Here is a 27,305-nt window from a genome sequence, read left to right as displayed (position 1 = left end):
ATGACATTATGCCAGAATCATATGGTCTTCATCATGCTTAGCAAATGTGGCCTTCTCAGTAAGTTCACTGGCTTTACAAGCGATTCACAGTTTATCAGATTTGTTACAGGTAGAAGCACCAAGTGCGATTGTACCATGTGTTACCAAGAAAGTGGCAGTAGTATCGTCTAGCCTTGGTTGGATGCTATACTTGAGGCCTTTGTTGAGCATGTTCAGTTGCTTTTCACTGAAAACAATGTCCATCATGTGAAATTTAAAATTTTCCCGGCGAACTGAATATTCAAAAAGATTTCGGGCTTGCAGTCTGCCGTCGTTAGCTTCCATCCACGATATTTCGACTGGACAACTGCCAACCATCCTCAGGTGAGCCATCGAAGACTGACGAAGACGCCCTCCGTTCCGTAATATATAGCGTGCAGCGAGTATTCCGCGCATGCGTCAAAATCATATGGAGAGACGAACCACACCGCCCGCCAGCAGCGCCCTCACTGGTGGAACTGCAGAACTCAGCTGTCTTCGGCGCTGTCAATTGCCGCGGCCATCGGAATACTCTGACGTCTTCGTCTGGAGCAGATCTTACAGACGACGGGGTCCACGCATTATCTAGCTGGTAGCCATTGTCGCGGTTGATAAGATTGGTTCAAATGGTTCAAATGGCTCTGAGCACTATGGGACTCAACTGCTGTGGTCATAAGTCCCCTAGAACTTAGAACTACTTAAACCTAACTAACCTAAGGACATCACACACATCCATGCCCGAGGCAGGATTCGAACCTGCGACCGTAGCGGTCGCGCGGTTCCAGACTGTAGCGCCTTTAACCGCTCGGCCACTCCGGCCGGTAGGTTGATAAGATTGTCTGTCATGCGAATTTCCACTGATTCTTTTATGACGGAGTCCCAAAAGGATGTTGTTATGGCCACAATTGTTGTCTTGTCATACTCCAGTGGAAATGCAGTGATCAGCAATTGCGGACATTCGGTTTACATGGAGTTAGAGAAAAATGGTTGCCTCCCTTTCTTGGATGTGCTAGTCAGACGGAAGAGTGATGGCTCTCTGGGGCATTCGGTTTATCGAAAGCCCACACATAGTTTTGTATTTAAATTCGTCCAGCTGCCATCACCCATCGCAAACAATGAGTGTACTTAAAACACTTGTACACAGAGCTCATGTAGTGTCAGATGCAGATGTTTGCCTGAAGAGCTTGCCCATCTGAAGAGGGTTTTCAAAGAGAGTGGATATTCTACCCGGCAAATTAGCAAGGCACTTGCAATTAAGCCAAAGAAACAGGGAGTGGAGAAAGAAGAGAGTACGCCTACTAAATCTTTAGCTTTTCTTCCCTTTGTTGGCAACATTTCCTTCAAAATTGCAAGAATCCTCCACGGTTTCGAAGTGTAAGCAATTTTCCGTCCACCATCGAAGATTTCCGACCTGCTGGGATCAGTGAAAGACGATCTGGTATTGCGGAAGGGGGGAATTTATAAAATACCTTGTCAGTGTGGCATGCCATATATAGGACAAACATTGCGAACTGTAGAAGACGTTGCACTGAACATCAGCGCTGTACTCGCCTTTTGCAACCTAGCAAGTCTGCAATTGCCGAGCATTGCATTTCCACTGGACACTCAATGGACTATGACAAGACAACAATTTTGGACACAGCAACATCCTGTTGGGACTCCGTCATAAAAGAATCAGTGGAAATTCGTATGGCAGACAATCTTATGAACCGTGACAATGGCTACCAGCTAGATAATGCGTGGAACCCCGTCATCTCTTAAGATCTGCTCCAGAAGAAGACGTCAGAGTACTCCGATGGCCGCGGCAATCGACAACGCCGAAGACAGCTGAGTTCTGCAGTTCCACCAGCGAGGGCGCTGCTGGCGGGCGGTGTGGTTCGTCTGTCAATATGATTTTGAAGCATGCGCGGAATACTCGCTGCACGCTATATACGAGGGCTATCCACAAAGTACATTACGTTTTGGAATTAAAAATTAATAAAGTATTGGAAATTTTTTTTATTATATACAGATGAAAGCCACACTTAAATACTATTTTTCTACATAGTTGCCATTTAAATTAAGGCACTTATCGTAGCGATGGATGAGCTTGGAAATACCTTCGTCGTAAAATTCGGCCGCCTGCGCCTTCAACCACGTGGTTACCTCTTCTTTTGGGACAGAAAAGGTGTGATTTTTATGGATTTCCTGGAAAGAGGCACTACAATAAACTCTCAAAGGTATTGCCAAACTCTGCACAACCTCAGAAGAGCAATACAAAACAAGCGCAGGGGAAAGTTGGGCTCAAAGATCTCGCTGATTCACGACAACGCCCGGGCCCATACGGCAAATGCCACTCGTGATGTTCTCGAATCTTTTAAGTGGGAGTTGTTTCCTCATCCGCCGTACAGTCCCGATCTGGCACCGAGTGACTTCCACTTATTCCCAGCAATGAAGAAGTGGTTGGCTATGCAGCGTTTTAATGATGACGCACAGCTTCAAGAAGAGGTAACCACGTGGTTGAAGGCGCAGGCGGCCGAATTTTACGACGAAGGAATTTCCAAGCTCGTCCATCGCTACGATAAGTGACTTAATTTAAATGGGAACTATGTAGAAAAGTAGTATTTAAGTGTGGCTTTCATTTGGATATAATAAAAAAAATTTCCAATACAATATTCATTTTTTATTCCAAAACGCAATGTACTTTGTGGATAGCCCTCGTATTACGGAACGGAGGGCGTCTTCGTCAGTCTTCGATGGCTCAACTGAAAGCTGTTTCAAACGCTAATGATTTTCCTACACCGTACTAGACACGGCAAAGTGTGTCTTCCTTGTTTCGACAGTTACTTCTCTTCCAAGGTACTGAAATTCCATCACTTCCTCTACCACAAGGATCCCAATTTTGATGTTAAGTTTACCACTATTTCTGCTGCTCTTATTACTTTCGGCTTTCTTTGGGCTACACTCAGTTCTGTATAGGTCAAACCTGCGCTCTCTTGCAGTTAAGAGGAACACGTCTCTCGTCTCTGAGATCAATTACTGTTCCATAATTAACTCTCGACAGCGAATGTACCGGGGCGCTGAGATTTATCGATTTAACCTGTTTTCAGCAACTCTAGCATTGATAAGTTTGTCTCACAGCAAAAGCGAGTGTATTAAATAACTACAGTACTCACTGAGTTTTGTTTCAAATAAACGTTTGAAGACAGAAGGTAACATTTCGGCTTTTTCTTTATTTCGGTTTCTGGGTCGTCCTCAGGTATCTGAGCACTGGTTATTATTACAATGACAACCTAATAATGTGATCATTTTTTGGGTTCTGAGGCAGCTGCTATTATAATACTCTAAATTAATGCGCCCAAATACATTTCGTCTTTATGAAATATTACAGACTTCCGAAGCGAAGTAATGAGCTGGATGTATAGCAAAGTTGACAAATTCCTTTAAAAGAAGGAACGAAGTTGCAAAACATTGTGACACAAACCGTAACAGTTTGGAGTGACCTGCTAAAGACCTAGTCCGTCATACGTGGCTACGCCTTACGCCGTCTTGTTTACACAGCCCGCGTCGCTTTTAATACCCTTCACGCGTAATACTCCGTGAAGCCATGGCAACACCGTCCACTGATTCCCACGGTGACTCAGCACTGGTGACATTGCCACGTGCAATACACAAAGCCTTCCGTTGTCATTTTGGTGCTGCTACATAATATGTTCTACGCTGTCGTTTATCTTTGTCTTCAGTGATTTTCTTCAGAAACTTTTCTATTTGCGTCTATTTTTGCATCAATAACAACTATATTTTTGAGGATTCCGCACTGAACAAACTATTATTTCTTGTCTATCTGGCCCACCCTGGAAGCTGAACATTGTGGAAAGGCTTAAACAGTCTATGACTTTTTGTGGAAAGTGCGTCCAGTCGCCTTTATAATTTAAACCTTTTAGTGTCCAATACCTAGCTTGCGAATATCAGCAAAAATGGTTCAAATGGCTCTGAGCACTATGGGAGTCAACATCTGAGGTTATCAGTCCCCTAGAACTTAGAACTAATTAAACCTAACTAACCTAAGGACATCACACACATCCATGCCCGAGGCAGGATTCGAACTTGCGATCGTAGCGGTCGCGCGGTTCCAGACTGAAGCGCCTAGAACCGCTCGGCCACACTGGCCGGCTGAATATCAGCAGATGTGGGTATTTACAGGTATTTCATATTATGTAGCTGGGCGATGGGAATATGGTAACGTCATACAGTAAACGAAGTTGTGAGGATGATAACTAAACCGGCGCATTATATACCAGGGCAGAAAAAAATGCACTTAGATGGCCATGGCATAACATACAGTTATATGTCACTTTCACGTGAGCTAGTTTTGAGAAATTGCTTTAGAGATCGTTCTTACGACAATAGTGTGATTTAAGCCAGTGAGTTCCGAGGTTATGGTTGACAGAAGATTATTTACGGATGGTCGATTGGGATGATTCTATTGCAGAGTCATATAGCGAGCACACCTAAAGCTATCGTTTGTTGTCTCTGGCATAAATTGGTAGGTCCTGTGTGGAAATATTGTGTAGATAACTGAAATCCTCAATCTCGTCTGGACATCGGAGTCTACTATTTTAATTCTTTGCTCTTTTACAATATGCCTAGTAATCAACTAAATGTAATGTACAGGTGCCTCACTCAGTTTATCGCTTGAGAAACAACCAGTAAGAAGTGGTATCACTCTACGCTCTCTAGCGAAATGTTTCATCCACACACAGATGAGCCAGATACTATGACAATCTCCTTTGTACCGCGGTAGTCTATCTTTGGAACGCAGTACAGCAGCGATCCTATGTGACATGAATTCGACAATTCATTGACAGGTTTAAGATGATATGTGGCACGAAGACATGTGTCACCAGGTGACGAAATCCCGTAAATTATGGGTTGTTGGTTTGTGGGCCGGGAACTGGCACCGATAACGTCCGAGATGTCTTCCATCGGGTTCAGATCAGCCTAATTTGGTGGCCAAGACAACGCGAGATCAGTATCGAGCTCCTCAAACCACTGTAGGTCGGACCTTGCCGTGGGTCACGGGCAGTTATGGCATCGCCTTCGGGGTAGGCGCCAGATATGGAGGGATACAGGTGGTCCGCAGTAATGTTCACGAATCCCTCTCCTATCCAGGTGCCTACTATTACTGCCGTACGTCTATGGAAGCTCAGAAGAATATCCTCTGTGGCATAATACTGCTCGCAGGGCCCTACGTTCGTGGCGTGGTGCATGTTACGAGCGGCCGTTCGATTGGATGATGGCGTATCTGCATCTACATCTTTGTCGAAATGGCTACTCTGCAGTCAGACGTATGTGCCTGGCAGAGGGTTCATCGAACCACCTTCACACTAATTTTCTACAACTTTCACTCTCGAACAGCGCGCAAAAAAAGAACACCTACCTCCATATCTTTCCGGGGTAGCTCTGATTTCGCTAATATTATTATGATGATCGTTTCTCCCTACGTAGGTCGGCGTCAACAAAATATTTTCGCGCTCGGAAGAGAAAATTGAAACTTCCTGAGAAGATTCCGCTGCTACGAAAAACTTCTTTGTTTTTATGATTTCAGTCCCAGATATTGTATCATATCCGTAACACTCTCCCCCCTATTTCTCGGAATTACAAAACTTGATGTCCATCTTTGAAATTTATCGATGCACGATGTACTCCGTTAATCCTATCTGGTAAGGAACTCTCAACGCGCAGCAATACTCCTAAGTAGGACGTGCAAGCGTAAAGCAGGCAATCTCTTCAGTAGATCTGTTGCATCCTCAAAGTGTTCTGCCAATGAAACACATTTTTCGTTCCCCTTCCCTACAACATTTTCTATGTGTTCTTACCAATTAAGTGCCGGCCGAAGTGGCCGTGCGGTTAAAGGCGCTGCAGTCTGGAACCGCAAGACCGCTACGGTCGCAGGTTCGAATCCTGCCACGGGCATGGATGTTTGTGATGTCCTTAGGTTAGTTAGGTTTAACTAGTTCTAAGTTCTAGGGGACTAATGACCTCAGAAGTTGAGTCCCATAGTGCTCAGCACCATTTGAACCATTTTTTTGAACCAATTAAGTTTTTCGCAATGGTAATTCCAGTTATTTTGCTCCCCAAATAGCAAAACTCCTTTACTACTTTAAGTGTCTCATTTCTTAATCTAATACCCTCAACATCACCCGACTTAATTCGACTACATTCCATTATCCTCGTTTTGCTTTTGTTGATGTTCATCTTATATCCTCCCTTCAAGACACTATCCATTCCCTTCAACTGCTCTTCCAAGTCCTTTGCTGTCTCTGACAGAATTACAATGTCATCGGCGAACCTCAACGTTTTTATTTCTTCTCCATGGATTTTAATACCTACTCCGAATTGTAATTCGTAGGTCCTCCCCCCATGAACCATGGACCTTGTCGTTGGTGGGGAGGCTTGTGTGCCTCAGCGATACAGATAGCAGTACCGTAGGTACAACCACAACGGGGGGGTATCTGTTGAGAGGCCAGACAAACGTGTGGTTCCTGAAGAGGGGCAGCAGCCTTTTCAGTAGTTGCAAGGGCAACAGTCTGGATGACTGACTGATCTGGCCTTGTAACAATAACCAAAACGGCCTTGCTGTGCTGGTACTGCGAACGGCTGAAAGCAAGGGGAAACTACGGCCGTAATTTTTCCCGAGGGCATGCAGCTTTACTGTATGATTAAATGATGATGGCGTCTTCTTGGGTAAAATATTCCGGAGGTAAAATAGTCCCCCATTCGGATCTCCGGGCGGGGACTACTCAAGAGGATGTCGTTATCAGGAGAAAGAAAACTGGCATTCTACGGATCGGAGCGTGGAATGTCAGATCCCTTAATCGGGCAGGTAGGTTAGAAAATTTAAAAAGGGAAATGGATAGGTTAAAGTTAGATATAGTGGGAATTAGTGAATTTCGGTGGCAGGAGGAACAAGACTTCTGGTCAGGTGACTACAGGGTTATAAACACAAAGTCAAATAGGGGTAATGCAGGAGTAGGTTTAATAATGAATAGGAAAATAGGAATGCGGGTAAGCTACTACAAACAGCATAGTGAACGCATTATTGTGGCCAAGATAGATACGAAGCCCACACCTACTACAGTAGTACAAGTTTATATGCCAACTAGCTCTGCAGATGACGAAGAAATTGAAGAAATGTATGATGAAATAAAAGAAATTATTCAGATAGTGAAGGGAGACGAAAATTTAATAGTCATGGGTGACTGGAATTCGAGTGTAGGAAAAGGGAGAGAAGGAAACGTAGTAGGTGAATATGGATTGGGGCTAAGAAATGAAAGAGGAAGCCGCCTGGTAGAATTTTGCACAGAGCACAACTTAATCATAGCTAACACTTGGTTTAAGAATCATGATAGAAGGTTGTATACATGGAAGAACCCTGGAGATACTAAAAGGTATCAGATAGATTATATAATGGTAAGACAGAGATTTAGGAACCAGGTTTTAAATTGTAAGACATTTCCAGGGGCAGATGTGGACTCTGACCACAATTTATTGGTTATGACCTGTAGATTAAAACTGAAGAAACTGCAAAAAGGTGGGAATTTAAGGAGATGGGACCTGGATAAACTGAAAGAACCAGAGGTTGTACAGAGTTTCAGGGAGAGCATAAGGGAACAATTGACAGGAATGGGGGAAAGAAATACAGTAGAAGAAGAATGGGTAGCTTTGAGGGATGAAGTAGTGAAGGCAGCAGAGGATCAAGTAGGTAAAAAGAAGAGGGCTAGTAGAAATCCTTGGGTAACAGAAGAAATATTGAATTTAATTGATGAAAGGAGAGAATATAAAAATGCAGTAAGTGAAGCAGGCAAAAAGGAATACAAACGTCTCAAAAATGAGATCGACAGGAAGTGCAAAATGGCTAAACAGGGATGGCTAGAGGACAAATGTAAGGATGTGGAGGCTTATCTCACTAGGGGTAAAATAGATACTGCTTACAGGAAAATTAAAGAGACCTTTGGAGATAAGAGAACCACTTGTATGAACATCAAGAGCTCAGATGGAAACCCAGTTCTAAGCAAAGAAGGGAAAGCAGAAAGGTGGAAGGAGTATATAGAGGGTCTATACAAGGGCGATGCACTTGAGGACAATATTATGGAAATGGAAGAGGATGTAGATGAAGATGAAATGGGAGATACGATACTGCGTGAAGAGTTTGACAGAGCACTGAAAGACCTAAGTCGAAACAAGGCCCCCGGAGTAGACAACATTCCATTGGAACTACTGACAGCCTTGGGAGAGCCAATCCTGACAAAACTCTACCATCTGGTGAGCAAGATGTATGAAACAGGCGAAATACCCTCAGACTTCAAGAAGAATATAATAATTCAATCCCAAAGAAAGCAGGTGTGGACAGATGTGAAAATTACCGAACAATCAGTTTAATAAGCCACAGCTGCAAAATACTAACACGAATTCTTTACAGACGAATGGAAAAACTAGTAGAAGCCGACCTCGGGGAAGATCAGTTTGGATTCCGTAGAAATACTGGAACACGTGAGGCAATACTGACCTTACGACTTATCTTAGAAGAAAGATTAAGGAAAGGCAAACCTACGTTCCTAGCATTTGTAGACTTAGAGAAAGCTTTTGACAATGTTGACTGGAATACTCTCTTTCAAATTCTAAAGGTGGCAGGGGTAAAATACAGGGAGCGAAAGGCTATTTACAATTTGTATAGAGAAATTTGTTAACATCGAGTATAGATTTAAGTGTCAGGAAGTCATTTCTGAAAGTATTTGTATGGAGTGTAGCCATGTATGGAAGTGAAACATCGACGGTAAATAGTTTGGACAAGAAGAGAATAGAAGCTTTCGAAATGTGGTGCTACAGAAGAATGCTGAAGATTAGATGGGTAGATCACATAACTAATGAGGAAGTATTGAATAGGATTGGGGAGAAGAGAAGTTTGTGGCACAACTTGACCAGAAGAAGGGATCGGTTGGTAGGACATGTTCTGAGGCATCAAGGGATCACCAATTTGGTATTGGAGGGCAGCGTGGAGGGTAAAAATCGTAGGGGGAGACCAAGAGATGAATACATTAAGCAGATTCAGAAAGATGTAGGTTGCAGTAGGTACTGGGAGATGAAGAAGCTTGCACAGGATAGAGTAGCATGGAGAGCTACATCAAACCAGTCTCAGGACTGAAGACCACAACAACAACAACAATTCCTAGGTAAATAGTTGAATCTAGCCGGCTTCAGATTTTGATTGATTTATAGTGTAACCGAAGTTTAACGGATTCCTTTTAGCACTTATGTGGATGACCTCACACTTTTCATTATTTATGATCAATTGCCAATTTTTGCACCATACAGATATATTTTCTAAATCGTTTTGCAATTGGTTTTGATCATTTGATGACTTTACAACTCGGTAAATGACAGCATTATCTGCAAACAACCTAAGACGACTGTTCAAATTGTCTCCTAAAACGTTTATATAGATCAGGAACAACAGAAAGCCTACAACACTACCTTGCGGAACACCAGCAATCACTTCTGCTTTACTCGATCAATTTTCGTCAGTTACTACGAACTGTGACCTCTCTGACAGGAAATCATGAATCCAGCCGCATAACTGAGACGATATTCCAGAAGCACCCAATTTGACTTTAAGCCGCTTGTGAAGTACGGCGTAAAAGCCTTTCTAGAAACCTACAAATATTATAACAACTTTAAATCCCTTGTCGGCAACACTCAACACTTCGTGTGAGTAAAGAGCTAGTAGTGTTTCACAAGAACGATGTTTTCTAAAGCCGAATTGACTATGTGTCAATAGACCGTTCTCTTAGAGGCAATTCATAATATTCGAATAGAATATATTGCAGAATCCTGCTGCACATTGACGTTCTTGATACAGGCATGTAATTCAGTGGATTACTCTTACTTCCTGTGCAACTTTCCAGTCTTTGGGTACGGATCTTTCGTCGCGCGAGTCATTGTATATGATTGTTAAGTATGGATCTGTTACATTAGCTTACTCTGAAAGGAACCTAACTGGTATACTTTGTGGACTGGATGACTTGTTTATATTAAGTGATTTAAATTGCTTCACTGCTCCGAGGATATCTACTTCTAGGTACCCGGACACGACCGCATCCACTTCCTACGATGAGGTGTGGACGCTCCGCCCCTGATCACCTACCCGTTGTTATACCGTCCTTCAACCTTATCGCCGCTAGAATGACTTCCCGATCGCTTCTGCTCCACTTACACTTTCCTTACCGCGTCATGTGCCTGCAGTGCAACCAGGCGGCATTCAGTCTCGCGCTAGGCATTGCTCATAATGTTTTGGCGCATGAATGTGTATCGGAGGAAGGACACTTTCCTATCACTAAGACGCCGCGAGAAGAGAGTGCGTAATTTTATCCTGATTCCATGAACTGTGCGTCTATCATATTGGGTGGTTCAAAAAAGAGCTGTAAAAGATAAAAACACATAGCGTATGTCACTAGTTATAGGAAGGTTCAAAGTGTTGACACTGCTGCGCTGATTTTTGTTTCTAGCTATATGGCAACTACACGACAAGAAAAATCATTTTGTGTGTTGGCATATGCGGGAAGTCAATCCAGTGTTCAAGTGTAACGTTCGTTCCGCCGCCTATTTAGCGTGAGGCTGCCTCTGCACAAGCAGATTTAAGACTGGTGTAAAAGTTGATTGCACATGCAGAGGGAAGAGCTCACTGATCGGCCACGCACATCTGATGAAAATATCGAGCTTAGCCGAAATGCGTTCACACGGAGCCCTGGGTAGTTCACAAGACGAGCAGACCAGGAACCTCATCTTCCTCAAGCAATGGTGTGGCGTGCTCTGAAACGACGCCTGCATATGAGGCCTTGCGCAATGCTGTTACTGCGACAATTGCGCCCCGGCGAACTCCCCCCCCCCCCCCCCCCACCACCAAAAAAAAATAATGATAATAATTTGCATTTTAGTTCGCCGGAATACGGTAGAGGGCACTTCCTCTGAGTGACTCATCATTTCGGACGACACGGCGTCTCATCTATCGGGTAAAGTATACCTCCACAATGTAAGTATTTTGTGGTCACAAACTCCCGATGTCGTCCTCGAACCTGAAAATCTCACAAAAATTGATTGTCTTTTGTGCCGTTTCTGTTCACAACGTTTATGGCCCTTTCCTTATTTGTGGAGGAAACTGCGATAGGTATGTCATACGTAAACATTTTGCAAAATTGGTTGTTTCCTCAACTTCGCGAAGATTCCAATGATATCACTTTTACGCATGGTGGCGACCAGCCTCAGATTCACCTTGAAGCGCGGCGTTAGCTTAACAACACTAACCCACAACGTTGGACTGGAAGAGATGGACAACAAGATCTTGTTCATTACTTCTGGCGTCCTAGGTCACCAGAACTCACAACTTGCGATTTGTTTTCTGTGGAGGAATATAAAAGACAGAGTCTTTGTCCCACCTATGGCAGCTACTCGAGTTGAGAAATCCATTTGTTGAAGCTGTCGATTCGACAAATAGGGATCTGTTGATTCGTTTGTGGAATGAAGTGAGCTACCGTTTCAATATTTCTCAAGCAACCCATTGTGCTCACATTGAGTGTGTGGTACAGTGTCTGCGCGAACATAAAACTTTCAACCTTCATCTATCTAGTGACACAGCTAAAGTATTTTTAACTGAAATCTGTTCTTTCTTTTTGAATCAACCTGTATAAACATGATTTCATTGAGTTTCTTTTAGTACAGAATCTCCGTAACTTACATGGTGTATTAAGAACTTTTTGTTAGAAAGTTTCTGATTTCGTTTCTTTAACATTCTTCTGATGCAGCATTCAACTACGTCACGAGTAACCCCCTTTAATCACTTCTGTACTGCACCAGTTAACTTCTAGAGTGTTCTTTTGCTCGTTTCAGGCGTTTTGTCTGTGAATTATCTACGTAGACCTACAGACGGAGAACCTACTGAATGAAATGATGTCGTTAAAGAACAATGCACAGCAACAATTCGAACCGAAACGAAGTGGTTTAAAAGTTACAGTGTATAGTGGGCGCGTGTTACTGTTGGTGACAACGTCTTCGGTGTTGAATCCCTCGCAGGTAATAATTCAGTGATAACTCACCCTGGAATCGACGTCCTAGTGTGCCACGGCAATTGCCATTTGAGTACAGCTGAACAATACGGTACGAATCTCAGCATCTTCCGACTTCATATCTCCTACATGTTTGACATGTATGTGTTAGGTACGAATCAGCTGTTTTATGGTCACAATGAGGCAAGTACTTAAGAATCAACAAAATGAAGAGCAAAATTACATTAATACGAAAATAATGTACAGATCGTGCTCGAATCATCCATTCACTCTACTGCAGTGTTACTCACGGTGTATTTAAGTGGTTTGGATGATAGTGAAATAAAAACAGTATATGACTGAAAATAGATTCAGATCACCTGAGTATACAAAAATCCAATGGATTTAATCTCAGACCTTCGCCCCGTGTTACCACGAAAGAGAACATATGACCTAAGGTGACCTGTCTGTGGTCCATTTGCTGCTTTTCAAGAGAAGAGCCATGCTGCAGAGACACAATGCTCAGCGAGCAGTCACTTGGAGGAGAAGTGGAGAGTTGCTCCTATACGTATTTTGATGTCTGGTGTGAGTACGGAGCAGGAGTACCCGGAACGTATCCAGCCCTAGCCGCTAACATTAGCTGCGAAGTGTGAAATCCTGCACAAGATAAAATGCTTAGTTTCTGGATTCCACAGGGCATTGCTTCGTTAGTAGCAAGGCCAGTTAGCAGTCATGAGGGAGGAGTGGGGATTCCAAAGATCCGCAACACTCGTAGACTTTGTCGATAGTGGACAAGAACATACTTCGTTAGTAGCATGGCCAGTTAGTAGTCATGAGAGAGGAGCGGGGAATCCAAAGATCCGCAACACTCGTAGACTTTGTCGATAGTGGACAAGAACATACACAGGACGCAAGCTGTTGGGGGTGAATGACGAAATAGGAAACAATCGCGAGAGTTCATATAAAAGTGTGTAGGTACACTTGCCAATAGTGATATCTATGTTTCTTTGCAGCTGTGGCTTAGAATTATTATATTCTTCTTGAAGTCTGAGGGTATTTCGCCTGTTTCATACATCTTGCTCACCAGATGGTAGAGTTTTGTCATGACTGGCTCTCCCAAAAGCAAAACGAGGATAATGGAATGTAGTCGAATTAAATCGGGTGATGCTGAGGGAATTAGATTAGGAAATGAGACACTTAAAGTAGTAAAGGAGTTTTGCTATTTGGGGAGCAAAATAACTGATGATGGTCGAAGTAGAGAGGATATAAAATGTAGACTGGCAATGGCAAGGAAAGCGTTTCTGAAGAAGAGAAATTTGTTAACATCGAGTATAGATTTAAGTGTCAGGAAGTCATTTCTGAAAGTATTTGTATGGAGTGTAGCCATGTATGGAAGTGAAACATGGACGGTAAATAGTTTGGACAAGAAGAGAATAGAAGCTTTTGGAATGTGGTGCTACAGAAGAATGCTGAAGATTAGATGGGTAGATCACATAACTAATGAGGAAGTATTGAATAGGATTGGGGAGAAGAGAAGTTTGTGGCACAACTTGACTAGAACAGGGTATCGGTTGGTTTCTGAGGCATCAAGGGATCACCAATTTGGTACTGGAGGGCAGCGTGGAGGGTAAAAATCGTAGGGGGAGACCAAGAGATGAATACACTAAGGAGATTCAGAAGGATGTAGGTTGCAGTAGGTACTGGGAGATGAAGAAGCTTGCACAGGATAGAGTAGCATGGAGAGCTGCATCAAACCAGTCTCAGGACTGAAGACCACAACAACAACAACAACATGTTTCTTTGGCGGGGACAGTTGTAAATCCGATTAACAAAGCTCCTTTTTCTCTAATTGAGGGAGAGGGTCGGAGGGGGGGGAGGAGGTCCATGAGAATGTGGTAGGTATGGGAATCACAACACCAATGAAGAACGCTGGGAGACCGGTTTACCAGTGCTTGTCAAGGAGGTAAACTTTGTTGCTGCATCTCATTATGATGTCTCTCCAATAGCTTGGATGATACATTAACTGGCAAACCGTTTAGGTACACAATTACCAACTGAGAGCACGTGGAAGCAGTTGTACCAATAGAAGTACCGGCTCTATCAAGTTTCATCCAAACTCTTCTTTCTTCGTCAACATAAAGCATGACCTCACACTCTGTCAGGCATGCCAAACTGCGAACTGAAGTTCCCGAAAAAGCGACAACCAATAGCACACAGATAGCTGTTGAATTTGCGTTAAAAGATGGTCTTATACACGTCCGGAAAGTGCGGCAACAATTAAACGTTGACTGATACTTTCGTTTCACAGTACACCGTTTTGAAACAATATTTTCTCGTTCATACATGAGAATTCTTAATCTGGAGCCTTTAACACTTAAGTCCGTAAATAGAATAATTTTTCTTACAGTTTCTTTGCTAATGTTCAATAGATTTAAAACAATAAAATAACAGAAGACCTAAGTGTTCTTGTAAATAACTAAGTAAAATTTTGTATTGATGCTCTTAAAAACTATTAGTGGTTAATTATAAATGAGAAGCACAAAAATGAGGATGTATTACAATGTACTGAGTGTTTGTTTTAACTTGAGACAAATAAATATTTCGAAAACGATGCATCATACGAAAAAAAATGTTCAAGGTGAAAAGTTAATGTCAGTAAAGGTGACATATGTCTGAGCTAGAACTGGCCACCTCCTAACCATCCCTCCTGTGTGGGCGGGATCAACTTTGCATTTTCAGATGGGAACCACCACATTTTATTACATATTCATATCCTACGCCAAAAAATGTACTGATTTTCATTCGTGGTAGATGGCACTGCAATCGCCAAATGGCAACTCTACCTATTTTTTGCAATTAAGAAGCGATGCATTTGATTTAACCTTTCATTTACAATGTAAATGTACACCTTTGTGTTATGAATTTACGACGAACGTATCCGTTAGGACAGTAGGGCGAAATTTGGGGTTAATAGGCTATGACTGCAAACGACCGACGAGAGTGCCTTTGCTGACAGCACGACATCGCCTGCAGCGCCTCTACTGGTCTTGTGACCAAATCGCTTGGACCCCAGACAAATGGAAATCCGTGGCCTGGTCAGATGACTCTCGATTTCAGCTGGTGAGAGCATATGGTAGGGCTCGAATGTAGTGAAGACCCCACAAAGCCATGGACCCAAGATGTTAACAAGGCACAGTGTAAGCGGTAGTGGCCCGGTAAGGGTGCGGGCTGTGTTTACATGGAATAGACTGGGTCCTATGGTCCAAGTAAACCGATCATTGATGGGAAATGATTATGTCCGACTACTTGGAGACCATTTTCAGCCATTCGAGGACTTCATGCAGCCAAACAAAGATGGAATTTTTATGGATGACAATGCGCCACATCAGCTGGCCACAATTGTTCGCGTCTGGTTTGGAGAACATTCTGGACAATTTGAACGAAAGATTTGGCCACCCACATCGCCCGACATGAGTCCCATCGAACATTTATTGGACGTAATCGAGAGGTGAGTTCGTGCACAAAACCCTGCACTGGCAACACTTTCGCAGTAATGGAAGGCTATAGATGCTGTTGCTTAAAATCCGTCTTGATTGCAAAATTTTTTTTATTATTCATATGACCGGTTTCGGTTCATTCAGAACCATCTTCAGATCTGATATTTCAGTTACAGGAGTAACCCGTCCAAATCCAGCAACGTTTTTTTTTTTTATTTTTTTTTTATGTGACGTAGCATGTGAAAGTTGCTGGATTTGGACGGGTTACTCCTGTAACTGAAATATCAGATCTGAAGATGGTTCTGAATGAACCGAAACCGGTCATATGAATAATAAAAAATTTTTTGCAATCAAGACGGATTTTAAGCAACATTATAAAATCACTGATTGCTGTTATCCCATAAGACATTATGTCTGTTTTTGCAAAGGCTATAGATGCAGCATAGTTCTCTGGAAGGGGCTTCCAAAGTTGAGTCCATGCCACATCGAGTTTCTGAATTACGCCGGGCAAAAAGGAGATCCGACTCTATTTAAGGAGGTATCCCATGGCTTTGTCATCTCACTGTATTACTTTTCACACAGTGTCGAATGGTTGCTTGTGCTTACGTATACGCAACGGTGAAAATGTAGATGGTTCATAGCATAGCACGATGTTTGCTTTGTACAAACGAGCCGTAACACACACTATCGGATCGCTTTGCAAAATTATTTTTTCCTATAACAGCTTATTATAAGTTGCACATTAGCTGTTACGTATACGCAACAGTGAAAATGTAGATGGTTCATAGCATAGCACGATGTTTGCTTTGTACAAACGAGCCGTAACACACACTATCGGATCGCTTTGCAAAATTATTTTTTCCTATAACAGCTTATTATAAGTTGCACATTAGCTGTTACAATAAGATGCTACATAGATGATGCATCATTGACTGTACAGGATGTTTCACAATTCTTATTACAAGCTTCTGGGGTTGCAGGGGAGAGACAGTGCATAAACGTCTTGAATAATAACCGCTTGGTTGCACTTACAAATAATTTGTTTAACTACCTGTTTCGTAGCTTCTAAGCCACATCATCAGGTTAGATATGTTAAATGATGACATTTAACTTGCGAAGTGGACAGGACCGAACATTCCTCGCCTATGAACAAACGCAATTATCGATTCGTCAGGTAAGCAGGAAGTATGGGTCCACGATTCCTCAACCGCACCATGACGACGACAGTAGGCCGAACGTAGCCGGTTAACCATTAGATCGAGCGTCACAATGCATCAAAAGTGCCATAAATAGAGCAGAATTGGATGCAGGGACATGCAAGCGTGAAGGTGCTCAGGTAAGGAGCGGTAGATAAAGCTCTGATAAAGGAACACAGGTCTGGAACTTTTCCGTTAGGATGTAAATTAAATTTGAAGATTGGATCATTTCAAACCTCCCACTTCACGGTACATCCACAGCGGAGACAATTATCTCTGAGCTATGTGTCCTACAGGAGTTTCCCCATGCGGCTACCTTGCTATTAGTTATGGAAGGCATATCTGTGACCCACGATTTGATAGGCACTACCCACAAATCCTGGTGCACGTTCGTGGAGCGCCACGGTAACCACTTCTAGTTGCGAATATACCAGTTTCTCGCAGCCGTTGTTGTAGTCGGTCGAAAATGGTATATGCTGGACTCAGACGATCCGGAAAACAATGATGAGTAAGACCGCTTCATCTATATGATACATCTTTATTTCTGATCCAACTAGGTTCACGAGGTTTTAGCCACATCTTCAGGAATACAGATTTATAATTTTTTCCAAACGATAAGCAGTAGAGGACGTACCATCTTTGTCCAGTTGTGATAAATAATTTACTCGAAATGGAAAACATTCTCCATACACGCGTTATTCAGCCGTACCATATTGTATCATATCACGAAGCGTGAGATTTGAAAGCGATACAATCTTCAAACTTATTTTGCATCTGAATTTTCCCCATGCATTTAATTTATTCTCAATGGACAAACATCAGCTGAAAAATGGAATAACGACAAGAAAAATTTGTGCCTGATTAGGACTCGAACACGTATTTGCCGCTTATTGCGAGCGGGAGCCTTACAATCTGCTAATCCGTGCATGACACACGGGCGCACCAAAACTTCCATATGTCGTCAATCATGTGTCTACAACCTGTGCTCTTACATCCATTACGTATATTCCTGCACAGGGGAGATATTTTACTTGAAAGTCGCTCGCAGGTATCGGCGGTTAAATACGATATTGCAGTGCGTGTATTATTCCAAATTGTGATGCAATGCCGGTCAGGCACAAATTTTCACTGTCGTCATTCCATTCTACGGCTGATGGTCGTCCTTATTCGCAATTGCCAATACATTAAATGAATTTCATAATGGCTGCAGTCGCCACAGCTCCTGTTCCTCCAAAGGAACTTTGCATCGTAATTCAGAATAACACAGGGACTGCGATATCGAATTTATCCGCCGACAGCGGGCAAGCGACTTTGACGTAAAATGTCTCACTTGTACGGGAATATACATAATGTACGTACGAGTAGAGGTTGTAGACTCACAATTGACGACATATGAAAGTTAGGGTCTGGCCGCGAGACGATCACGGATAGCCAAATGGTAAGGCGACTGCTCGCGATAATCGGGAAATCCGGGTTCGAGTCCTGGTCGGGTACAAATCTTCACAACATGCACTCCATTGATGATGGTTGTACATATTCGCAATTGCGAATACATGAAATGTATTTCATGACACCTGTAGTCTCTGCAGTGCCTTTCCGTCATGTGTTTCTTACCAAAAATTTATTTACTAAGTCCACTCTACAACCCTAGAAGGCTGTTATAGGCGTTGTCAGACACCCTGCATATGATCCTGCCTCATAAGATGGGAGGCAGTACACAGTCTGCACCGGCAAATCAGTTGGAATAAATAATAGAAAACTAATAGAAATAGCTTTTGTCGACACTTACATGCCCAACACAGAGATAAGTCAAAGCCATTTCATACCATTTAAGTTGGCAGAAGTAGAGTCACCATGGCGGAATCATTTCTTTCACTGGCCACATCTTGCGATTACGACTTCGGGCTACATCATTGACGAAAAACCTGTCCCTGAACAGTGAGAATAGACCTACCAGGCAACTGCACATTGTGTAAGCTCTGTATCCCACATAGGGCTTGAATGGTTGAAAAGAAAGGATATGGATTCGAAGAAGGCATCAGTGGGAAAAGCTAAAAATTGCGGCTCTTTTTGTGTGAGAATTTAGAATATTTTGCTCTGGTATTTCGGCACGTACTTGCAATCTGGTGTTTGCAATTGTAGATGGAGTCGGCCAATGAATAATTTCATCTTTTACAATAGCCAAAGTAAGTGCCTTACCATGAACAACAGAAAGGTATAGCCCATTATCCATAACAATGGTTGACGGCCTTGTGAGAGATGGCATAGAGATGTTTCAAAAAGCTTCTGAAAATACCATCAAAATAATCACTTGTCTTACAAAAGTTTGATTTTCCAACAGGCACTCTTTCATCTTGGATGCCATCACTCCAATGTCAGACAATGACTGGCACTGATCCAAGTAGCTAAAGCCTGTGGTTTTCAAAACTGCGCGTAATTAAATTGTACTGTCAATTAAAATATCAATTTTCTGAAACACGTCTGTTTCAAATGTGTTGGATGTTCCACAGACAATGTAGAGCGTCTTTCTGGAGACTATCTTCCTCAACCGCTTTTCCCCTAGAGTCTGCAGCTTCTTGCTGTTAGGCCCATCGCAATCTACAGCGTAACACCGAGCGAGGTGGCGCAGTAGTTAGCACACTGGACTCGCATTCGGGAGGACGACGGTTCAATCCCTCGACCAGCCATCCTGATTTAGGTTTTCCATTATTTCCCTAAACCACTCCAGGCAAATGCCGGGATGGTTCGTTTGAAAGGGCACGGCCGACTTCCTTCCCTGTCCTTCCCTAATCCGATGAGACCGATGACCTCGCTGTCTGGTCTCCTTCCCCAAAACAACCCAACCCAACATACAGTGTACCGTTCTTTCCCTATCATTATAACTAAAAGGCGGTTATGGGTTTTGTGTCCTCAGCTGACGTCCTCCCTTGTTATTTGTCAGGATTATACAGACATTGGGTTCATGAGATCCCAAAACTCGCGAACATCGAGTCATTTACCGTCACCACTTCATTTCCATAAGAACAGTATAACAACGCGCTTGCTACGCTGACCCGTCATAGGTGTCTCTGACGTCCTACCACGAGTAAGTACGGGTTTGTCGCGAGACGATGACGACAAATTCCGCGTTGGAAACAGTTCCACCCGTGCAGCGACATGACGCGACGCGATGCGACTACTGCCGGCGTACACTGACACCGCATTTCATCAGCATTCCGAGATAGCGCCAGCTCGCACTCGTTCTCGCACTAGACGGCTGCGTCCAAGCCTGTAACCCTTACATCATGACAGCGGTTCTGCTTTTTTCGAGCGTGTTGCAATCCTCGCTACAACCGAAGCAACAGGGATAAGGGCTCACAGTTCTTTTTGTTCTCAACGCTCTCTTCCACCGAACAACCGAATTGGTGGATCTGACTATGTAACACACTTTTTTCCTCAGTTCTCACTTCATGTCTTGGGTTTGTACCACTTGTCGTACTACATGTGGTTTGAGGTGAAATAGAAGTGGCAAAATTGTTAAGGCTTTCGAGGCCACTTGTTGACAAACTGCCTGTTGCCTTCTGTCTCTGGTTCTTCGGAAGAGGTTTGTTTGACGATTTTTCTGACGTTTCACTATCACCAGAGAGTGTAAGAAGGTGGAGATTGTGGTGTGCGTACTGTAAGACCTTCGGTACACACACCATCAGATTATTTGACTTGTCTCTCTAACGAAGTAGGCGAGTGTCAGCAATATGTCTCATGGTCTTATCGTGGCGTGTTTATCTTCTGCCGTTAGTTCAGACGATAGAAATGCCACTTGCACGCTTAGAGTAGCAGATTGACGGTGACCAACTTTAAACCGAACTTGATTAATTTTCACACACATTTATTAAAATAATAAAAATCATAGACATTACGTAACTTGATTCTCGATGCTGTTTACGACTGACAATCTGAAGTTCCTTTGGTCTTGGTACGTTAATCTTATTCTCATATATCTTTGATACTTGACGAAGTGTCTATACATTTATCTTCATGGCTATGTACAGGAATATGGTAATCTTATTAGGCGCAGACTGAAACTTGACTATAGACTCGTACAAACAAATGCAGACTAATGCAGACTGACTAATCGGAGGTCTGTACACTCGTTATAATACCTCGCGCGTTCAGGTATCACTGCGCGAGTGTGATCCGCGAGGAGAAAAGGTTCTACGTTAGCAGCAATCTCATTGGCTGCGTTACATATTAATATGCGGATCGGCGGAAGCAGAATTTGGTCCGTCTTTAAGGCAGCGCCATCTCGTAGTGCGGAGACGGACGAGTGCTGCGCCTGTTGTGCTTAGCGGGGCGCGCTCTAGTGGGTAAGTTGCGTACGCGCTGACTACGCGGTGCAAGCAGATAGAGCAGCGGCCATTTGAAGCCAAAGTAGTAACTGGTAAATAGATACCCTGACCCGTAAGAACTTACCCTCATTGACTGAATGAAAAACTAAGAATTATGATATACAGTGTAGAATAACTGCTATTTTATTGATAGTTGTGTCAAATTAAACATATCAAAACTAATGATACGCAGTATGTAATGTCCTTAAAACTAACGTAAGAAACATCCAACAGATTCCAAACTTACGTCGATTGAAAAACATATATTCTCTTTTCTTCATTCTTGTTTTACATTTGTTGCAATCAATAAACATGCTGAAACGGAGTACTGAAGGTATTTTAACGTTTACACATTTAACTGTACTAAGCTAGATGTAGCAAATTACTCTTCAGCCTCGCAGCAGCACAACGTCAAACAATACCGATACGATCACCTGTCCGGCAGAAGCAAGGTGATTGGTGTTCGCTATTAATTTGAATGTACTTGACACTATGCCTTTCCTTGTCACAAATTTATAAGATATCGATCGTTCAAAAGTGGTTGAAATGACTGTTAACACTAAGAGACTTAATATCTGAGGTCATCAGTCTCCTAGACTTAGAACTACTTAAAACTAACTAACCTAAGGACATCACACACATCCATGCCCGTGGCAGGATTCAAACCTGCGACCGTAGCAGCAGCGTGGTTCCGGACTCAAGCGCCTAGAACCGCTCGGCCATAGCGGCCGGCATCGCTCGTTACTCAACATTTGCATGTATGTAACTTTTTCATAAACAACAATGCATTCTAGACAAACACCAGCAAATGATAATAGCGATAAAATAAGTGGAGTAGTCATAGAACGGTATTAATATCAAATTAAGTTTCTTGTAATTTTTAACGGTATGTGATTCATTGAACTGACTACACAACACCGTTGAATTTGGGAAGGAAACTAGAATGTAACGAACCTACAACAGCTGATACAAGGAAAATTTTACAATTTCGACATCACCTTTTTAAAGGACTGTGCCAACTTGTAACTAAATCTGCGGGGGGTGCGATGGGGAGGTTCCCTTGTAAGAGGATTTTTAAAACAATTACAAGGACCGCAGTTCGTCCATGATATTGTCTTATTTGGAAGCATTTACGACACTACACACACATTCAAAAAATAAATGTGTTCTAAGACTGCTGATAAAAAAAAACCTATACGACGTGGAAGGCTGATCTCATACGGGACTCGCCAGTCAACAATGCCATGCAACATTCCCGTTTGCTTTTGGGGAAGCACGAGGGACGACGCGTTAACAGAAACTACAAGAGCAAACCACGCAGGGTTACCGTTGACGTCGCGCGGCTTCTGCTGCGACGCTTGCGCCGTCATGTCTTCTGCGGCTGTCATTGCGAGGGCGGGCGGCTGCGGTGCAGTACGTAATGCCTGCGGCTCGGTGCTCGCTGTACTGCGTACCCAGCGCAGCAGCTATTTTTATATACTCCGTGGAGAGGAGTGGGGGGACAGGGTAGCGGGGTGGGGCAGGGCACGGGCTCAGGACTGGGCTCCACAAATCTCACAGCTGCTTACTGACAAGATCGTGTTCTTACTGACAAGTCCACAGACACACCGTTGTCCTGTACACGTTTTGTCTCAAACGGTCCAGACATACTTTCACCTTGGGGGGGGGGGGGGGGGGTGCGGGAAGGGGGGGGGCCCTACAGCTTTGCAAGATTAAAATATACAGAACAAGGCTCGAATTCTTCCATGGTCAGTGTCAATTTGTACAAAATCGTTTTGGACATTAGATTTCATCATCTTAAAACCAAAACTACTATTAAACCCGAAGTTTCCACCTTCTTTGCAGCAGTCCTCTTCAGGCCGAATAAAATAGTTTAGTAGCCCTGAAGAGGGCCGTTGCAAAGACGATAGAAACTTCGGGTATAATAGTAGTTTCACTTTCAAAAGTCGCGACGTAATGCCAGAAAAGAATTTCATTCACACCCAGTTGTTATAATATTTCCGTACTTCCTTCCTGTTTTAAATGTTTGTTGAATGTTCAAGTAATGTCAAACACGCACATGTATTGATATTAAAGATCTGAAAAGTGTATTTTATCAGTAATATACAGCGTCTTTATAAACTAGTTATAAAAAGTAACATTTAATTGTGAAAAAGGTAAATAACTTACACAAATGATCGATAGAGCAAGGCACGTAGTCTCATCTTCAACAAGGTGAGGTCGTCACTGAACAGCGTCTTCCTTCTACACAAAACTCAGCTAATTTTTCTCCGTCACCCTATCTCAAAACTTGCAACAGTTCCAGTTTGCGGAGTTTGAACTACAGGCGTTTCCGTAACAAGTTCCACGCTGTAACACAAGCCATATACGATTCTAAGCTGGCACATCTGGTTGATTTATTCAGACTACGAATGTAAGTCTGCCGAACTTGTTCAACTGCCGCGTCAGAGGCTACCCTGTCCCGGGGCCCTATGTGATACACACCAATTTAATTGAAACGATTGTACCAATTAATAACAGTTTGTCTTCGATGTGTTGGCTTGCTGTGTGTAGTCCTGAATCGTCTCTGAATTGTAGTGGATTTGGATTCATGAAACCGAAAACAACACTACACACGCTCTGCACCATCAAGCGACTCCGTGATGATTGTAGGAGTAACTTACAAGCGCATACCCTCCAGCAGGAACGTCGGAAACTGACAACGATAGGCCAGAATGATACATGAAGAGACACTTCGTTCAGTGCTGTATCAAACATTTCTGTAAGATAGCCGGCAGCGGAGGCCGAGCGGTTCTAAGCGCTTCAGTCCAGATCCGCACGACTGTTACGGTTGCAGGTTCGAATCCTGCCTCGGGCATGGATGTGTGTGATGTCCTTAGGTTAGTTAGGTTTAAGTAGCTCTAAGTTCTAGGGCACTGATGACCTCAGATGTTATGTCCCATAGTGCTCAGAGCCATTTGAACCATTTTTCTGTAAGATATTTTCCATTTTCATTATTAAAGCTTACTTTCGTATAATTAATTTCTAAACACCCAGTATTATAATTATTATTATATATCCTTTTACGTTCTTTTTCCCTTAATAGGCACGCCTCTCCATGCGAATCAAACCGATAACCGCCAATTGTAAAATCCAAAATACAACTGCTGTCGGGGTTATTGGGGAGCAATACAGACTGCCGCGATAAAGGAAAGGATGAAAGTTGTGGTATCAACGTTCGATACCACACTTGGGTTGCGGTTATCGACCGCTCCGCGACTTGTATCAAGTTTTTAACGAGCTCTCGTCCACTCTTGCTCGGGACGTCAAGTAGTAGAGTAGCATAGCCTTCAGCTGATGGGAAGCAGCCTCTAACAAGGCTCTTATTAACGTATGGCCTAAGTGAGGCCTCAATGGCTACCTGTTTAAAATTTAATGTATGCATCCCAGAAGAATCCTGTACAACCAGTTAAGTACAATATTTATTATTTTTTACAAACGACTTCTAATTATTTTAGTCGTTGCAGATCCAGACTATGCAGCCAGCACCTTACCGACGTTACTGACAAACCTGCTGTGGTTTATATGTTCCTATTTAGCATTGGTCACCAGTCAACATTGGCGACGAGTCGTTCGTCGTCATCACAACAAAAATGACTTGTTGGTGGAATCATCCTGCCTCGAGTGATCTGTGAATACTGATGATGATGAAGTCCTATACTCCGTGCCAGAGCGTAGGTGAAGATGCGGGAGGAGACCCGCACCGCTATACTAGGCAAGGTCGTAGTGGAGGTGGTTTGCCATTGCCTTCCTCCGATCGTAATATCCATGAATGATGATGATGAAAACGACACAACAACACCCAGTCATCTCGAGGCAGGTGAAAATCCCTGACCCCGCCGGGAATCGAACCCGGGATCACGTGTTCGGGAAGCGAGAACGCTACCGCGAGACCACGAGCTGCGGACTTGTATGAACACTAAGGAAAAAAATTAATCATGTTGCATGAGCAGGGATTTGAAACTTTCTCCTCCGGAAAACGAGTCCAGTTAACCATTACATCTCCCGTCTCCCGTTAAAACATGAAGGCCCGGATACATGCTGCACAATGACGAATGTAGAAACCCAGTACAAGTCAGCTGCAACAATCAGTACAGTTATCCGTATCCGTTCGTTATACAAGTGTATCGAGCTGGTTCTCATTTGACAGATCATAAGTTTTCCTGAACCGTCAACCTGAAAACTCGTATACTGGTAACGGTCCTACTGCATGTGGCATGCTCGATCTTCGTGTCTGATATCTGTTTTCCCGTTCACTGGCGAAATTGTAGTTTAAACTGGAATCCAAATCATTACTCAAAGCAACATTTTTCAAATACGAGAAGTATTGTGAGTCGCAAAATGCTTCCCTTCTTCCTTCTAGTGATTGTCACGTTCTCATGGAATTACCAAGATCAGGCAGACTCCACTACGTCAAAATTTTTGATTATGCTCTTCCTGCCACCAAACTTCGGCGGTAGCGTTCTCGCTTCCCGCACGGGGTCCTGGGTTCGATTCCCGGCGGGGTCAGGGATTTTCTCTACCTCGAGATGACTGGGTGTTGTGTGTCTTTCATCATCATTTCATCCTCATTCACTCTCAAGTCGCCGTAGTGGCGTTGAAGAACTTGTGGAGCGGCGACCGGACCGCCCCGCGAGGGGTCTCCCGGCCACCAATGCCATACGCTCATTATCATTATCTATTACATTATTTTAAATACCATGTAAGACAATAAAAAACGACGCAGCACAAAGGAACTATCCGAATGAGATGGAAATCGGTAGGTGTGATCTACATGTATCAGCAAACAAATGATTACGATTTTTGAAAAATTGGATGATTTATCCTCGAGAAAGAGTTTCACAAATTGAGCAAGTCAATAACACGATGGTATCTCTGGCCCTTATGCAGGTTGATAGAGGTGCTGGATGTCCTTCTAAGGGATACCGTGCCAAATTCTGTTTAACTGGTGTATCAGGTCGCCAAAATCCCGAAATTATCGGAGAGCCCTGCCCACACTGCTCCAAAAGTTTTCAGTTGGGAAGGAGATTCGGCGACCTAGCTGGGCAAAGTAGAGTTTTTGCAAGCACGAAAACAAGCAGTAGAAACGCTCGCCGTGTTCGGGAGGGCGTTATCTTGCTGACATGTAAGTTCAGGATTGGTTGCCATTAAGGGCAACAAAACAGTGCTAAAATATCGTCGACGTACCGCTGTGCTGTAAGGGTGAGGCGGATGACACCCAAAGGGGTCCTCCTAAGGAAAGAAATGCCACCACTGTCCGAGGCTTGTCCAGACACGTCTTCGCTGCCCATCGGGACTCAGTTCGAAATGACACTCATCACTGAAATAATTTTTCTCCAGTCAACGAGATTCCAAGCCGAAGACGTGTCTGGAGACTCTCCAGACAGCAGTGGGATATCAACCTGATTGTCGTCCGCATTGCGGCCCGACAACCCTGAGTGATGGTCTGGGGTGCCATTCCTTTTCATAGCTGGACTACTTTGGTTGTCATCCGTGGTGCCCTTACAGTACAGCGGTACGTCGACGATATTTTAGCTCTGTTTTGTTGCCCTTAATGGCAACCCATCCTGAATTTCCAAAGCAGCAAGATGATGCCCGCCCGCACACGGTGAGAGTTCCTACCGCTTGTCGTGTTTGCTAAACCTTACCTTGGCCAGTCAGGACGCCCGATCTCTCCTCAATTGAATACGTTTGGAGCATCGCACACAGGCCCAATTGGACAAAATTTGGCACGATATCCCTCAGGAGGGACTCTATCAGTCAATGCCAAGACGAATAGCTGTTTGCATAAGAGCCAGAGGTTGACCACCGCCTTATTGACTTGCTCAATTTGTGAACCTGTTTCTCTTAAACAAATCATCCATTGTTTTCTGAAATTGTATTCGTTTGTTTGTGCGTACATGCATATCACACCTATCGATGTCCTTTCCATTCGGATAATTCCATCGTGGCGGTTTTTCTTTATTTTTAATAAAGAGTATTCGGTTGTATTTTATCAGGTGGAAATTGGGAAACAGCGCGCAATATGAGATTTCCACTCTGCAGCGGAGCGTGCGCTGATATGAAATTTCCTGGCAGATTAAGACTGTGTGCCGGACCGAGACTCGAACTCGG

The 27,305-nt window shown here is 43.3% G+C and overlaps 1 protein-coding gene across 1 annotated transcript in view; it reads right to left on the bottom strand.

The window, feature by feature from the left end:
* Positions 1-22,585, bottom strand: part of LOC126176712 (sialin-like) — a 130,007-nt gene extending 107,422 nt beyond the window's left edge. The window contains exon 1 of the mRNA XM_049923878.1: positions 22,480-22,585. Coding sequence (XP_049779835.1) covers positions 22,480-22,540 — 61 coding nt within the window. The 5' untranslated portion in view covers positions 22,541-22,585. The remainder of the gene's footprint in view (positions 1-22,479) is intronic.
* Positions 22,586-27,305: the final 4,720 nt, after the last annotated feature.

This window comes from Schistocerca cancellata, chromosome 3 (assembly GCF_023864275.1).
Source record: "Schistocerca cancellata isolate TAMUIC-IGC-003103 chromosome 3, iqSchCanc2.1, whole genome shotgun sequence".
Taxonomy (NCBI): domain Eukaryota; kingdom Metazoa; phylum Arthropoda; class Insecta; order Orthoptera; family Acrididae; genus Schistocerca; species Schistocerca cancellata.
This window is presented reverse-complemented; position numbering and strand designations above follow the sequence as displayed.